Below are 15,566 nucleotides of genomic sequence, written 5' to 3' on the forward strand. Positions count from 1 at the left end.
AAGGTATCTGAATAACGCACCAACATTCCACAACAAACCTCAGAGGAATCCTGATGGATCCAAGGGAGCGGGCACGCGTGTTACCATGAACCGGTTGATAATGCACCAGATTCATCGTTATATTGTGTTCAACTCTGAAGAGTTTCACAATTTGCGGACGTAAGTAGTCCTAACCTTATATTTAGCAGAATTCGAGCAAAAGTATTAATAACAATTATTACATAATTGTATACGCTGAATGTAGGATGCACAAAGACGCGCTTAGGCGATCATGCACTAGGGGTCGCATTACGGAGGCTCTTATTGAAGCACAACATCATGAGCAGTTCTGCGAATGGTACCGTGCATATGTAAGGAAATAGTTGTAAATTTTGAATTGGATAAATTTATGCGGGTTCAGGATTATAACCCAATGTGATGTTTACTATTTGTAATTAAAACATAGGTCGATGGCCTGGACGATCAACGTAGGGAGGAATTGGGCCACAAGTTGGTTATGCGTTGTAGAGGGCTAAAGGAGACAGCGGTGAAGTACAACAGGTACGTGGTAAATGGAAAATTATTTCGCACGCTTGCTCATGATGTGGGAAGGAGGACTCAGAATAGCGGCGTCTGTGTTCCTACCGTTGAAGGCCAAACGTACTACGGACAGTTAACCGATATATTTGAGGTCGAGTACTATGACAGGACTACGTACGTCCTATTTAAGTGCAATTGGGCAGACCCCACAATGGACAAAGGATTCACAATAGACGAGTATGGCCTAGTGTTTGTCAACTTCAATCACCTCGTCCACAGGGGAGAACAGATTCAGGACGAGCCGTACGTGCTTACATCTCAGGTGGATCAAGTATTCTACGTAGAAGATGGAAGGAACCCAAATTGGGTTTGTGCGGTTAGGACCAAACCGCGCAACGTGTACGACGTTGGACAGGGGGATGGGAGTAATGAGGATGGTACAACCTACCATGAGTGCGTACCGCTCGTACTAGCCACTGCTGACCTACCAGATACGAATGACGAATTCGAGTACGACAGGCCCGACATAGATCCTATTGAAGCTCCCGTGATACAATGATTGATGTATTTGTTGTGAGTATAATTAGCTTGAACTCAATACACTTGACTGATATATATATTGTTTGTACAATTCGCTTGTACTCAATACAAATTTTTATTAATTGTATAAATTTCGTTGTTCTTTAGTATGTTCATTAAAAATATATTAAAAAAACATATTCTAATTAATTTGTCTGCATTTGTTCGCAGGTATTGATGGACCAGAGACCCCCTCATTATGCGTATCGGGCACCTAGCCCACCCGTGCCCCCCATGACCACGCCCACTGTTTCGACGGCATTGTATTCTGCAGCGTGGCCACACCACCCAGACGGGCCTTATAGACCATTGTTGCCGGGTACGGTGGCCGTGCCCACGTTAGATCACGGACAGAGCAGCACAGCTGGACCTTGCAGCTCTCCATTGTCGGAGCTGCCGACATTATCTCAGATAGGGTTCACCGAACCGGGTAACGCATATCGATGGTGGCTGCGAGAGGGGATGGGGTCACAGGGTTATGCGCCGTACTTTCCGTATACGTATAGTGGACCTATGACGTGTAACCCTGATAGTGAGACGCAGGATGGTGGATTTCCACTGTCACAGACCGGGGAGATGCAGATGCCGGCTATGGGGTTGGGACAGATACCGGCACATGAGGCGATGCCTGGCCAGATTTTGGGGCCGAGACAGATGCCAGCATCGGGGGCGAGTCAGGGCCCGGGGCCGAGACGGATGCCAGCATCGGGGGCGAGTCAGGGCCCGGGGCATGTAGAGAGCCAGATGCCTTTATCTGGTGAGAGCCAGGTGCCACTTTCCGGTGAGAGTCAGATGCCACTTTCCGGTGAGAGTCAGATGCCAGATGTGGGGGGGAGCCAGAGTACCCATGAGGAGGACGTTGCGATGTTGGGTACCGATCAGTTGGCCCCCGGTAGTCCCCAGGATATGGATTCAGATGATGATCAGCAGGATCCACAAGCCGGAGGGGTTGGCGAGGAGGTTGCGGGCGACCCAGCGACCCAGTACATACGGATTGAGCAGATTCGGTTGATGGGTAAGTACATATTTAGACATCCTTAAAACTCAGATTCTCTTACCAAATTTTTTTTTTTTTTTTGGTTTTTAAATAAATAAATATTTGATTAGAAATTGTTTACATACACATGCGGGACGAATGGGCGAAGGTAAATAGGCAGATTAAGCAGGCAATGTGGGACGCGCTGATGGTATGTCTATGAATATAATTTAATTATTTATTTGAATTAAACTTGAGATTAATGTATTTCTTGAAGTTTTTAAACCTATAAAAATGTGTTGAATGTGCAGGAGGAGTTCTATCTACCTGTATCAGTAGATGAGCGCAGGGCACAACAGGAGGCTTTATGTGATATTGGCCGTAAGCACCGCTCGTGGAAGTCGAGGTTCAAAACCAAACTATGTATTAGAGACGGTGACACGCCCGAGAGTATCCGTGCGAGAATGCCGGACAATTTTTTTGGCAACTATGACGCAGAAGATGTAGAGTTCCTGCTGAGAGATTGGTGCCGTGAGCAAAAAATCGTATGTAGGCCAATAAAATGTTGTGGTTTTTTAATAACAGTTTATTTAATTTTAGTTTTAATTTAAGTGTGTCAATGCTTACATTTTTATTTTCATGTTAAATGCGTAGGCAACCTCTGAACGGATGAAGAGGCTGCGCGAGCAGAATGACCTTCCTCATTGTACGGGATCTAAAAGTTATGCCAGATTTAATCACGAGGAGGTATGAAAATATATATGTTTATGTTATATATATTTGTTGATAATTGTTTTTATTTTTATTTATACTATTTTTATCTCTATCTGTTTCTTATATATGTCAACTGCATGACGACAGACATGTACATCTGGCACGCCCCCCACTCGCGCCGCGTCGTTCGTGAAGACCCACACAAGGAAGGACGGCACTCACGTGAACGAACGTACACGGGTCCTATGCGTATGCTACTGATTTAATTTACTATTATTTTTAAAATTATGTGTGATTTGTCATTATTCAATATATGACTTTTTCATGTTGACAACGTACAGGAGAGGATGACGCAGAGTTTATCCAGTGATCCAGCCGCCACGCAAAGCGTCTCCGCAGACACGGTGCGTTGGGCACCGAACGACGCTTACGAACAGGCGGTTGGGAGGCCTGAGTATGCAGGGAGGGTTCGGCAGGTTGGGCCGAACGTCACACCTGTTCGGGGGACATGTTTCTCATATAGGCCTCGGTCACAAGGGGGACCATCTCAGGGCACGTCTCGGGATTGGGCCGAACACACTCGGAAGATGGAAGAGATGCAAGCGGAGCTATAGGCTGAGCGAGCGAGGAATGACATGTTGGAGCAGCGCCTGCGACAGGTTGAGGTCTTCATGTCCTCCATGGGAGCATCAGGACCATGTCTTGGTACGCCTTCACCTGCACACGTAGGTAGTACGTCGTCTGTTAGTAGTGCATCTGCAGGTATGATTTATACTGTGTGTAGGACAAAATTAATTTCAATTTGTTTTAATTACCCCTTTAATTTTGCAAGTAATATTATATACTTTAATTGTCTATATGATTTGCAGGTAATTCGACAACGGTTGGTACGTTGTCGCCTATTGGACGACGGCTGACCCAGCATTCCATTGTCGCTACACCTTCGCCCGCTACACCATTCCTTGCGCAGAAATCGCCGGTTGGCGAGAACACGCCTGGGACGGTACCTCCTCATTCGCAGGGACGCCCTTCAGATTTGTAGATATTTTGTGTAATTAATTTTTATGTGTAAATATTTGCTTAGTTAACGAATACGTTATTAACTTATGATTTGTGTAATATTATTTTGTGTAGTTTTTCGGTAAAATCAATATTGCGTTATTTGTGGTCGGAAATAATAAAATTTGAAATAACTATTAAAATTATTATACCAAATAATTTTAAATAACCAATACCAAAACTAAATTGAAGAAAAAAAATCCAAATTGGATTTTTTATTTAATTAAAATTTTAATTTAATTAATTAATCATATTTTTAATTTAATTTAAAAATACAATTAATTAATTAAATTAAAATTTTATTTAAATGAAAAATTCGATTTGGATTTTTTTTTAAAAAAAATAACCAATTTGACACGTGTATCTGAATACACGTGTCAAAGTGTTTTGACACGTGTATTCAGATACACGTGTCAAATTTGACACGTGTATCTCAATACACGTGTCAAATTGGTTTGACACGAGTATTTAAAATACTCGTGTCAAACGGTTTGACACGTGTATCTAAATACACATGTCAAAACACTTTGACACGTGTATCTCAATACACGTGTCAACTTGTACACTTAATGTCGTGCACATTTGACACGCGTCTTACGCGTGTCAAAGTGCACGTGTCTAAATGTTTGACACGTGTACAGCACTGTACACGTGTCAAACTGCACGTGTCGAACCGCATACATTTTTGTAGTGTAACAGCAACTCGTGGATGACTTTTTTTAAGGTGGGGGAGACTGGTGTAAGACAGAAGGTACCATACTTTATCGTTGATCAGGCCAGAAACAGGCAAGTGTTTACCGATGGATTGAAGGAGATTGGGTTTACAGTCGGATCAAAGGTGAACGGGAATTTACCATTGGGTCCTTTTAGTACCATGGATTGATTAGTTTAGTTGGTTTTAGTCGTGCCAACGAGATTTATTATTTTGGATCATGACAGCTAACACATTAATGATCAAAATAAAGGATTTCGACCAAGAAAAAAAGAGAAAACTAATTGACAGATTGTGATCTAGAAGGTCTCCAACATAATTGTTTTCTATAATTTTCCTAATTTTTCATTTAGAAGTTTCCCATCTTTAAATCGCTTTTAGGGCTAAGTCTTTTCATAATGAGAAATGATACACATACATATTTTACACATCTCCATACATCCAAGTTTCGAATCCACCATTGAATTTGTGAAACCCAATGTGGGTCTCATAAATCTAATGGTAGATTTGAAATTGAGATGTGTAGAAGATGTATTTATATCATTTTTCTTTCATAATTATTATAGTTTTCCCCCTTTTGTTTTATTTCCCTACTTAGGAGATTTCATTACGATTTGTAACTTCAAAACTTCACTATAAGTTTGGAGTAGTAGTAATGGAGAGAATCAGTTTTTTACATCAATAATATTCCAATCTTAAAACTTCGTTCTTTCAATCAAATCTATCGTTTTCGCTACGTTAATTAGTTAATGGGTTAGACTATATGAATTAAGTAGTTTTTTTTCTTCTAATGAATTAAAAGAGGAGGAAAAAAAAAGTATCTAATTGTAAAAGACTTATCGGTTAAAAAAAAATATTTTAAAAAAAAACTTAGTTTGTACATGGAGATTTGGATATCCTCTAAATTTATTTCAAAGTTTTAAGAGATATGTTATTTGTACACACTTTTTTGTACACATATTCACATTTAGAATGGGTCTCACATGCATAGCTAATGATTCTTGTACATCACCTTAGTGTCCACTTGATGCACACCAATGTGATGTGCAAATAACATATCTCCACATGCATATGTCACACACCAAATATGAGTGTGTGTACAAATATTAATTGCCAATTTTTAATTGTTGTGCAAATTTATTTAACTCACAAGTGCACAAATCGTTTGCAATATAGCGTTTTGCAAGTGCGAGGTCAATCCCATAGGGAATTGTGTTGCGAAAATTAATCTCTATTCAAACTAATCATATTTTATCCTAATTCCAAATTTAGAGATTTTTAACAAAATAAAAATATAAACTCAACAAATCAAAAGATAGGGTTCTAAGGTTTTGGAATCCACACCCGCCAAATCATAGCTACATATTCTCATGCTCATCAACACATATTCACATACAAATCTTAGGTATGCTCTACTTTGCTTTAAAAATTGTTTGAATCATTCAATAAATCCGTTCTTTACACAAATCACAAAAGATACCCGGTGTTCCCCAAATCATCCATTGTACCCATTCAAAGAACAAATCACAATGGATACTCGGTTTTTCACCAAATCATCAAATGTACCCGTTGAACGAAACACAATGAATACCCAACATTTTGATAAATAAAACCTAAGCAATCAATTAAATGAGACAACCTCAAATCATCATTTGTATCCGAAAATCACAAAAGATACTCAAAAATTATCTTAAAAATCGAATAGAAGTAAAACAATTAGAAATCAAAAGTCCATAAACTCAAATAGCATAAACAAGCATGAAAACATAGTTTCTCTTCAATTGTGAGGCTTCATCATCAACCCTAGACGAAAGTTTAACTATACATGACTGATGAAAGCATAAATAAACAACAACAATCCATTAAAAACCAAATGAACTTACAAAATATGGAAGTTCTAGGTGAAAATCAACAGGGATGCGCTCGAGCCCACTCGGGTGAAAGGCTGCTGAGGGCTATTGTGGGCACATGCGCTCGAGCTCAACATGGATGCGCTCGAGCCCATTCGGGTGAAAGGCGCTATTGTGTAGGGGTGGGTATCGGGGGAATCGGGGACGGTAGGGGGTTTTCCGCCTACCGCCCCGACTTTGTCGGTGAAGTCGGTAATTTCACCGACTTATTTCCGACATGGTCTATTTCGACTGTTACCATCACCAGTTAACCGGCGACGGTAACGGTAACGGTCGGTAATCGGTTAGAGAGAGGGGCTTTGCAGTTATTTTGTTTTCAGGCCAAATCGGTCTGACCGATGAGAAAAATAAAGACGCAAACGAATGAGAACAGATGAGGAAGAGGCAAATGAAGAGAGCAGATGGCTGGTTCTTGTTGTTCAGAGAATAGTCACCTTGTGGCTTATGCAGCAAGCTGGAGACTATTTTTGGAGACAAACGGGTGTTGTTGTTAAGTTTTTAGAGAGGGCAGTAGCCATGGCCCCTCCCACAGTGGGATTAACAGTGAGCCAGCCTGGAGTAATAGCCGGCGTACGAAGTTGAAAATGAAAATAGTGGAGAAGAAATAGAGGGAAGATGGAAGATGCATGGAAGAAAGTGAAAAAAATAAACTCAAATAAATAAAATTGTCCTGATCCTAAGCTGACAGACAAGGGAGTAGTCATTGGTAAACTAAAAAGTAAAACTTTTAAAAGTAATAAAAATAAATAAAAATAATTTTCAAAAGTAAAGCTAACAGACAAGAGACATCTCAACCTGAAAATGTTAGTAAAAAATAATACGTCAGAAAAAAAAAAAATTCATTCATAGAAGTGAGAATTATTTTATTATATATATATATATATATATAACAATTGTCCTCGACTAAGACGTTCCTGCACTGTTTAGTTGCAGGCACACTGCTCCAAAGATAGGCACATTGCTCCAAAGATAGGCAGTCTGCTCCAAGAGTCTAAACGTGTGAAAATGTGTACAACAAGAAATAAATAAATAACCTAACATGAAAGTACTTTTTTTTTAAAAAAAAAAAAAGAAGCGTACAAACGCCAATGGCCTGTGTTCTCACAAAATTGACTCAGCCGTGTTCTAAAGCCTTGCGCCTAACGTGTTAATCTATGGCGTGTCAATCTTAAAAGGTGTGCATAGATAATTTAATAAATTTCAATAACCAAATACACGTAAATAAGAAAGAAGGCATAAAAGAAGCGTCAGTTTAGCTAGTTTACCCTTAAAAGTGACTCAGAGCTCGGCAAGAGATTGAGAAAGAATGAGTTTTCGACGTTGGCAACAACAAGAGAGAAACGGATAATTAGCCTTTCAGCCTTCAAGTTAGGTTAGGTTTTTGAATTTTTTAAGAGTGGAATATATAGGATGAAATAACGAAGAAGAAGGCCGATGGCTACTTTTTGTATAACAGAAAGGTGTCGTCTTTTTATTATTATTTTTTTAAGTAAACAATATAGTCGGTTCGGGTCGGTGCGAAAACCGACTGCACGGCCCTCATTTCGCCTACCGACCGAACCGACGTCGGTAGGCGAAATCTGTACCGCTTACCGGCGGCCAGATGTAGATGGCGGCTCGGTGTCGGCGCGGTGACGGCCGGTGGGCGGCAGGCGGCCGATCTGCACGGTCCTACTATTGTGGGCACGTGCGCTCGAACTCAACAGGGTTATGCTCGAGCTCATTTCCAAAAAATCTGAATTTTCAACCTTTTTGCCTCAAAACCTCAATTGCTCTCTCAATGACCTGCAAAACACCAAAAATAGTCAAAAACATAAGAAAATAACAAAATTAAAGGTTTAACGAATGTAAATTAAGGGGTCCAAATATACAATATTTGTAACTCATCGTTAATTACCTTCAATTTCATCGTGTTCCAATTTCATTTTCAAATTCCATCAAATAATCATGTGTTTCCATTTCATTTCACTATCACAAACGTTTATTACAACAAAAATTACAAATTTACAGATTATTACAATAAATCTGTTACAAACGTAATTTTTATTTTTTTTCGAAATGAAGAATTCTTCATTGGGTAATAGCCTAATAAAGTGACTTAAAAACATAAAAATGGTTTGGAAATTGGAAGCCTCAATATTATATTATATATAATTCAGAAAATTATTTCCCAGCCTCAATTACTGTCACAAATTGTCGTCATTTTGCAGGCCAACGAACGCACAGATAGTGGTGGCCAACTTGCGCAATTTAGTGTGGTCACCGTCACCCAATCGGCTCATTCTAATCTGATAGGCTGGCATAGCGGACTAAATGCTATCAACTTTTTTATTTCTTTTTTTCTTTTTTAAAAAAAAATTCTTAAATTTCCCGTGATTTTTTAAAATTTATCAATAATAATTTTAAAATTCATGTTAATTTTAAGAAGATAAAAAACATTAAAAAAAAAAAAAATCATAACATTACTGGAAATAGTAGCATTTGGAGAGGACATTTCCGTACAAGATCACATATTTTTATTGAAACCCAATTGAAACTTGCTGAAATGTTTGACCGGAGAATCAGATCTCATGGGCTTCACCCATAGATCCTGATCTGGATTACGTCAAGCAACACAAATTTGACTCCTTTTTTTTTTTTTTTTAATTAATTTATTTTTTTTTAATTAGAATTCACACTAATTAGTTATTTAAATGGCTAATATTTTGGACAGCTATTATAATAGAGTTAACGTGAAACTCAACTATCCAAATAAATGATCAAAGAGCCCTTAATTGTCTTTGACCTTGCTGGTAATTACCTTCTTGCAGCCCTGCACCTCCGTGGCTCGGTGGCTACGACGGGCATTTTGAAAGGAGCTTCCCAAATTAGAATCATTTGCAAAATCTTAGTTCTTTCTATTTTTAGTAGATGAGAATATCTCCGTCCATTTTTTTTTTTACAAATGAGAATATAACTTTTAAAATAAAAGCACATTCACAACCGGACAACCTGATGGGATAGGCTATAAAATATATTATTTTCACGAAGAGTACACGAGGTGGATCACAGTTGGCATCTCCAATTCATAATCATTCATAATCATTCTTATCCGATGGGTAATATTATATGCATATTATATAATTTAGTAATAATAATAATAATAATCTAAAATCAGATATAGGAAATAATGAATAAATAGAGCAACTCCTATGGCCATCAACCCACAACCATGACAAAACTGTCTTCTTCTCCTTCGGCAACAATGCCATTTCTTTCAGTCTTTCTTTTCTTGCTCTTTTCCTTCGTTGCCCAAGCCTCTGTTCCTCGCAATGCAACTTTCAAGTATGTCAATGAAGGAGAATTCGGGCCGTATATTGTTGAGTACGATGGAAACTATCGTGTTCTTCCCATTTCCAGTTCCCCATTCCAACTCAGTTTCTACAACACCACCCCAAACGCCTTCACGCTTGCTTTGCGCATGGCTACCACACGTTCAGAGTCACTCTTCCGTTGGGTTTGGGAAGCCAACAGAGGCAACCCAGTACGCGAAAACGCCACCCTCGTGTTCGGCGCCGACGGGAACCTGGTCTTGGCCAATGCCGACGGCCGAGTCGCTTGGCAAACGAACACGGCCAATAAAGGTGTGGTCGGGCTTAAATTGTTGTCAAACGGTAACTTGGTCCTTCACGACTCGAAGGGAAATTTCGTTTGGCAGAGTTTTGACTATCCAACGGACACCCTTTTGGTTGGGCAATCTCTACGGAAAGGGGGCGCAACCAAGCTCGTGAGCAGGGCTTCCGAAAGGGATAACGTAGGTGGGTCTTACAGCTTGGTGATGGAGAGTAAACGGCTGGCTTTGTACTATAAAAGGGTTCTCTACTTCTCATCTTCTGATTGGTTTTTTGTCCCAGAGAGTAATTACTTAGAATATGTGAAGATATATGCTTCCCCAGACACTGACGAGGGCTATGCTTATGACATAGGCTTAGCCTACCAAGTGGCCAACTCCTCATCCTCTGGCAACAGGATTTTGGCAAGGCCAAAATACAACAGCACATTATCTTTCCTTCGTCTTGGCATTGATGGAAATCTTAGGTTCTATACATACTACGACAAGGTGGATTGGCGTGCTTGGGAGGTGACATACACTCTGTTTGACAGAGACTCTGACGAGAGCGAGTGCCAATTGCCCGAGCGTTGCGGGGAATTGGGGATTTGCGAGGACAACCAATGCGTCGCCTGCCCATTGCCAAATGGGTTGGTGGGTTGGAGCAAGAATTGCAAGGCTAAGAAGCTAACTTCTTGTGGGGCGAACGATTTTGGGTACTACAAGATAAAAGGTGTCGATCATTTCATGAGCAAATTCACCAATGGAAATAGCGTCAGCGAAAATGCTTGTGGCAAGAAGTGTTCAGTCGACTGCAAGTGCTTGGGGTACTTTTACCACGGCGAGAGCTCCAAATGTTGGATCGCTTATGATCTCAACACTCTAACAAAAGTCTCGAATTCTACGCATGTGGGCTATATAAAGGTTCCAAATCACTAACAATCTAGCTAGTTAGGCTAGACCAATATGTTGGAAATCTGTAGTTTCTTTTTTTTTTGGATGAATAAATCTGTAGTTTCTTTGTAAACAAATAAGGTAAGAGTGGGGAAAGATCTTGCTCTACTGCATTCTCTTCAGAAGTACCCAGTTGAGAGTTGTACGTTTCAATTCTCCAATCGGAGATGATGACGGTATCGATGAAAAAGGAAGCTTGTTTATTCTTATAATAGTTTTTCATTATTGTTATTATTATTTCAATTTTCTAAATCGAAGTTCAAATGGGTAGCCTTAATTTGCTGATTAAGTCTTAGTGTGAATGAGAGTTTCCTTACAGGCTTCCAAACAATGATACCTCTATGGCTCTATGAACTGATCATATGTTTGTATGACTTTCCTCTTGAATTTGGTTCCTCAACACACATCTTTCATCCAAGATTGGCAATGTGCAATATCTTTTTATTATTACTATTATTGTCAAGAATTTGAATGACTGTCAAACACCACCTCGCCTTGCGGCGTGTCCCACAAGGATGCATACAAGAATAGTGTCGCGCCCCGTAGGGGCTGTGCGACAACATTACGATTTGGGCTAGGCAAAGCCGCAAAAGCCAGAGCTTCGTGCAGTGTCACTAGGTAAAGCCACACCAAGCATCGTGCCGTGGCTTAAGCCACTGCGATGCAGCGGCAAGAGAAGTCCGTCGTGCAAAATAGTGAAACTTTTTGGGGGCAGCCCGAGCGTGGAGGTCACCTATTCGGACACTATGTGAAACTGGTGGACTCTCATTAAATATTCTTTGACAGAAACTTTCACAGAATCCCAATCCATTTGAGACCCGTTGAAAGGAGACACAAGGCAGTGAAGGTGTTAGAGGATAAACCTCTGCAGCACGACATCAGAGTTTAATTAGCAAGGGCAGCAAGTCACCCATGGCAGCAACACATCAGCAGATCAGAAGACAACAAGCCCATACAGCCCATTCCTGACCACTCCTCTCATCAGACACCATACTCACAATCTTCAACTCTGTTAGAGAAATAATTAGCTCCAAAGACACGTGGGCCGAGCCCATCGGGTCGGCCCAGCAAGATCAGACCCAATTTATAAGACCATTCGTTATCTCCAAAAAGGCGTATATCCCGAATATATCAAAATAGACTTTTATTCCATCAAATATGGGATAAGGTACCTAATAGTATGGCATCAGCTGAAGAGGTAGTGTCCTATCTAGTTTGAACTCTACTACCCAATTCAAATTCTATGAAGATAAGATTAAAGACTATGTGATCTAGGACTCAGACTCCTAATCAAATTATGCTTCAAGTATTCTAGCAGTTTTATAACTGTGAACTGTGAGCCTATAAATAAGACTACTATGTCAGATATTTCTAAACAGGCAGATTCTCTAAACTCTGAGATTATTGATACTTTTTAAAAAATAAATAGTTTGAACTGACTTAGGCATCGGAGTGGGGGTACGGTCGGCACCCCTGACGAGCCGTTTATTATTTTGCAGATTACGAGGAGAACGAATATCAAGGAAGGCGACGAATCATAAGACAACACGTCATCTTACCGGAAACTGTACCAACAGTTTGGCGCCATCTGTGGGAACTCGACTTAGTTCTCTCAAAAATAAATCCGCAACGGTGACTGCGTGATAAAATCAAATCTGAAAATCTCTCTTCGCCAATAGACAAAGATTTCTGTGATCTCAGATCTGAATCTAATCACACCAAATCGGTGCTGATCTACGCTCAGAGAAAACCTGAGTCTGTGTTGTTTCTTCGGACCCCAAAAAGCTACATCAAAAAGAGAAGAAAATAAAGGCCCAGGAAAAAGAAAAGATGGGTCAAGAAGAAGAAAAAACAAAAGAAGAAAAGAAGAAGAGGCAACCACGTGGAGCCCGTGGATTCCCCGGCACTTCGGACCTTCGCACAGTAAAACGTTGGAGCCCCGAACTGTATTGTTTTCTTCCGGAGATCTTCAGGCGAAGGACAACTCTGTTGATGATGGACAGAATCCCGACGGAACAGTGATTGCCCGTGATGAGCCCCTGTTCATCGTGGGTGATGGGTTAGAAGGTACTGGACCTCCAAGATAATGACTAAACCCGAAACTTCGTCACCAATGGGAGATTCCTGGGGAATCAACTAAACGTGAAGATTAGATAAATTGAAGGAGGCCAGTCCAGTGCCCAAAAACTCAATTGAGAGAGTCGGATCGGACCTTGGAATGTAGAGAAAGAAGAACCGGCGATTCTACCCGATCCAGTCCTGTTCAAGATCTCTTCTCCTAACCGAACCTGGAGCATTTCAAGATCATAGACATCTCAAAGCATGCCCGGACCCGCACCATCTTCTCAACTGGCTCATGTCCATGGAACCGAGCTCTGGCTGTGACTCACCAAAGCCTGAACCAGATTTGGAACCGGGCACCATGGACAACATCCGACCCAACCCGCTCGATTCAGTTCTTGACAGGAAGGCCGAGAATCGCGATTGCTTGCAAGCAAGGAAGCCGAGATGGAGTGATTACACGAGTAGTGTGTTGTCCCGTAATTGTTCCTACAGGAAAAACTAATGTTCTTAGTTTTGATGAGAAGGAGATGGGGATTTCCGAGGCTCCCGAACTTCCGAGACAATGGCAATGGAGAGACTCACCCGGAAGGTTCTGGACTTCTAAGGCAGCGGCAACGAAGAGATTCCACCCAGAATCCACCGAGGGGAGTCGGTGGATCTTAGGCCCGAGCCAGACGTCCAAGGTGGATCCATCCACCCATGTGGTGTAACCCGATTCCCATTTTGGCCACCAGATAGCGTCGACTTAGCCAGCCTTGTTCTTCTCTGGAATTGACCATGGAAAGAAATCATGTGTTTGATCCTTTTGTGCTGCCAAGCTTTTGGAAAGAAAAGCCTTTGTAGTTCGGTGGGTCTTGTCTCTTGCGGTAGGTTTGCATGGATTCGGTGCCCTTCATGGAAAGAGATTTGGTGCTGCCCATCTTTGAGAATAACGTATGGCTGCTGGTCCTTTTTGGGTCAATTATGTGCTGCCTTGCTATGGAAAGACTCAGCGCTACCCTGTTTTACAAAAGGAAAGAAAATATAATGTTTCTTGCTTGGAAAGAATCGCATGCTGCAGTATGCCTATCATGGAAAGTGATACACGTGTTTCGAGAAAAAATTGGTTGAAAAGATGACTTTGGTTGATTTCTATGCGAACTCTGGTTGCAAGGTGACTACTTGATAAAATTCCACAACCAGACATGATTTTACTGAAATGTATTGTTATTCTTCAAAAGGTCTTAATTAATGAGGAAGCCCTAAGGGTTTCAGACAGATTCTTGTGATGGGTTTGAAGCCCAACTTTTTAGGTGGAGGCCATGTCAGAAATATAGTTTGTATGGCTTCGGCAATGAGGATGATCTACTTGATCACCGAGCCTGAAAATCTGTATGCCAAATATGGGTTTATTAGGACTACAAGCAAGACTCATAGTACCAATCTGGTTGTTTGAGGCAAGATTTACCAGTTCGGTCATTCTCTTCTTCAAAAGCCGATTAAGTCGGTCTTGTTTGTGATGTTGTGTGTGTTTAAAATGTGAATTCTACCAAGAAGAAAGTATACTCGGAAAAGTTAGATTCGAGGGTGTTCTACCGAGTACAAAATTTAGATCCGAGGTGTTTTACCGAGGAGAAAAGCTAGATCCGAGGATATTTTACCAAGAACAAAAGATAGATCCGAGAGTGTTCTACCGAGGAGAAAAGTTAGATCCGAGGTGTTTTACCGAGGAGGAAAGTTAGATCCGAGGGTGTTCTACCTAGAAGAAAAGTTAGATCCGAGAGTGTTTTACCGAGGACAAAAGATAGATCCGAGAGTGTTTTACCAAGGTCAAAAGTTAGATCCGATGGTGTTCTACCAAGGACAAAAGTTAGACTGGAGGGTGTTCTACCGAGGCGAAAAGTATGTACCGAAATGACACATACCGAGAGTATTATTCCGAGGGTACTATCCTGAGGACCCTATACCCGAGCTTCTAGTTCCAAATGGCACACTCCGAGGACCCCTCCAGATTTGCCATCCTCTGAAATGCATAGTCACATGCCGAGAGACTAATCCGAATCGAGGGTCCAGTTTGAGGAACTCTCCCAAAGAGCCCCATATCGAGTGGCGTGCAAGATAAGGAACTCCAAGTAAGACAGTTCATCAAATTCACCAGATAAGTTCATACTCTTCTTTTACAAACATGATTCATGTTAAAGTAAGGATAAATGTTGGTTTTTATTTTATCAACCAAAATATCTATATATATATACATATATATATATATATATATATATATATATATATATATGCACTTGTACGCTTTGCCGACAAATATATATATTTTGATAAAATAGACTCATGTGTTGAGACCTCACTCCTGCCGTGAGTGAAAGGATCACAAAATCATCCCGACAGATGACAAAAGAATATAGTGCCATTGTGCATTCTGCTATTTGATTTTAGTATATGCAGTACTTTGTTAACCCTTTTCCCAGAAAAGATATAGGGAGACAACCCCTACAACAA

General features: G+C 40.6%; 1 protein-coding gene and 1 long non-coding RNA gene across 2 annotated transcripts; one reads left to right on the forward strand and one right to left on the reverse strand.

Moving 5' to 3' along the window:
* Positions 1-8,149: 8,149 nt before the first annotated feature.
* Positions 8,150-14,087, reverse strand: LOC133876381 (uncharacterized). Its single transcript, XR_009901527.1, has 3 exons — positions 13,225-14,087; positions 12,572-13,136; positions 8,150-8,254 (listed from the first exon to the last, which is right to left on the reverse strand). It is a non-coding gene; the product is annotated as an uncharacterized LOC133876381 (long non-coding RNA).
* Positions 9,656-11,224, forward strand: LOC133875514 (epidermis-specific secreted glycoprotein EP1-like). Its single transcript, XM_062313673.1, has one exon. The coding sequence runs from the start codon at positions 9,681-9,683 to the stop codon at positions 10,995-10,997; it is 1,317 nt and encodes a 438-aa protein (XP_062169657.1). The 5' UTR covers positions 9,656-9,680; the 3' UTR covers positions 10,998-11,224.
* Positions 14,088-15,566: the final 1,479 nt, after the last annotated feature.

Source organism: Alnus glutinosa, chromosome 8 (genome assembly GCF_958979055.1).
Source record: "Alnus glutinosa chromosome 8, dhAlnGlut1.1, whole genome shotgun sequence".
Lineage (NCBI taxonomy): Eukaryota > Viridiplantae > Streptophyta > Magnoliopsida > Fagales > Betulaceae > Alnus > Alnus glutinosa.

What these genes read in the sequence shown, in the direction of transcription:
- LOC133875514 (XM_062313673.1), top strand. Translation starts at nt 9,681, where the DNA reads ATGACAAAACTGTCTTCTTCTCCTTCGGCAACAATGCCATTTCTTTCA.